This window comes from Tupaia chinensis, unplaced genomic scaffold, assembly GCF_000334495.1.
Source record: "Tupaia chinensis unplaced genomic scaffold, TupChi_1.0 Scaffold000591_1, whole genome shotgun sequence".
Taxonomy (NCBI): domain Eukaryota; kingdom Metazoa; phylum Chordata; class Mammalia; order Scandentia; family Tupaiidae; genus Tupaia; species Tupaia belangeri.
In genome coordinates, this window is record NW_006160107.1 from 40,342 (window position 1) to 42,197 (window position 1,856).

Genomic DNA, 1,856 nt, shown 5'->3' on the forward strand with positions numbered 1-1,856 from the left:
CAGCAGGAAGATGTGAGTTCAGACACCAACTCTGTTTTGAACCATGAGGTCTCCGACAAGCTGCCAGCTTCTACACTGCAGTGGTCTCTTCTGGAGAAGGACACTAAGGTGCCCAGCCCCATTCGGTTGTGCAGAGGACAACGGGGTGCTCACACCCACCAAGCATAACCCAGGGTTTCTTTTTATTTCTGAGTTTTTAGTGCCCTGTCACAGCACGCGGCTCACTGACTCTCAACAACAAGATGGATGGGGAATTCTGGAGCCAGAATTGGGGTGCCTGACTCCCACCAGGGTCTCCCACTCTCCTGACCTGCTCCACACCCATTTCTGGGTGGTCTGAGGCTTTAGGGGAGCTGACCTTTCTGCAGTCAGAAACTTGGGGGTTTGTCACCCACAGGACCTTCTAAGCACTACACGCCAGGGCCGGGCCGCTGGCCAAAGCAGCCTCTCCTCTGGGCATGCCCGGTGCACCCTGACCATCCAGCACTTTGCTCACCTGTAGCCCCGGAACCATCCCGGGTGGTTGAACCTGACCGGCAGGTCCGCGCTCACGCGGTAATAGTCGCTGGTTTTCTCCTGGGGATCAGTGGCCTTGGCCTTGAGCTCCGCAGGTTCCCCACACTCTCCGGGCTTTGCCTCAGACATTCTGCAGCTTGCACTGGAAACCCGCTTTCAGCAGCCTTGGCTACGGGCAGGCGTCCTGTTGCTAAGCAAAGGCCCCGCCTGAGGGGGAGGGGCCGAGCCTTAAAGGCGCAGTGCTGGGAAGGAGGACCTGGCTCCTGCGCGGTCTGGCACCTCCCAGGACTAATCACCAGGGTCGCCCGCAGGTCGGCGGTGGAGAGGAAGTCCTTACTATTTTGCCACGTGAGGGCACACTGAGACCCTGGGCTGGCGCTGGGGCTCTGACTGTGAACATTAGGCCGATCCCATTATTCTTCCAAAATGGACCGAGATGCGGATTCCAGGGCCAATGAAACCCCAAGTCCTGGGTTTGCATCAGAGAATGACGGGCTCTAAGCGCCCAGGGCTGCTAGACACGCAAGCGCCGACGGGTGCTCAGTGTGCACGCCAGCAGCACGTCTTGCACTGTCACCGCATGTCCCCAGTACCTGGAGTCTAAACTTAGACCTAGGTTTCTCTAACTTTATAGACTCCTAAGCCAAATACAGTGTAAATATTAACAAGGATTTGGGGGAGTGAAAAATTACGCTGGAGATGGTGCCCGTAGCAGGAGGTCAGGATCCCATCGCCAAGCGGATTCCGCCTCCTCCGGCGGGCCATGCACTTTTGCAGTAAGAGGGCTGGGGGCCAGGGACTCGCTCTCGCCGCAGTGCGCGGAGGACGAGAGCCGGGATTCCAGGAGGGGCGGGTGGAGAGGAGGGACGCGGGATCGGCTCCGCACACATATTCCTCCTCCCAGGCCGCTCCCAGCTTCCGGAACTAGTGGCGGGTGAGGTCGGGCTGGAGCTGGCTTCTACCGACCCAGGAAGAGGGGCGAGTGTGTGGCCGGAGCACGGGGGTCTCCAGGGCAGACGCGACGGCCGCCGTGGCTCCTTTCGGCCGGCGACGCTGCGGACCGGGGAGGAGGAGGCCCCCAGTCGCGGTCCAGCGTCCCGCCGCGCTCCTGCAGCAGATCCGCCAGGTAGTCCAGGCACCCGCGGGGACAACAGGGTAAGGGGCCGGCGGGAACCTGCGGGAATGGAGGGCAAGGGGGGACAGGAGATGGTGGGGCAGTGCGGGGAAGGAGCCGGCGCGTGGGAAAGAGGCCCGGCGGGAACTCCAGGATCCTGTGTGTGCGGGGGTGGGGGGCGGAGGGGGCAGGGCGCTTAGAGACTTGTGGGGTGGGGACCCCTGCG

General features: G+C 61.9%; 1 protein-coding gene across 1 annotated transcript in view; it reads right to left on the reverse strand.

The window, feature by feature from the left end:
• Positions 1-736, reverse strand: part of PIERCE1 (piercer of microtubule wall 1) — a 6,027-nt gene extending 5,291 nt beyond the window's left edge. The window contains exon 1 of the mRNA XM_006158382.3: positions 497-736. Within this exon, the coding sequence (XP_006158444.1) occupies positions 497-645 (149 nt within the window). The 5' untranslated portion in view covers positions 646-736. The remainder of the gene's footprint in view (positions 1-496) is intronic.
• Positions 737-1,856: the final 1,120 nt, after the last annotated feature.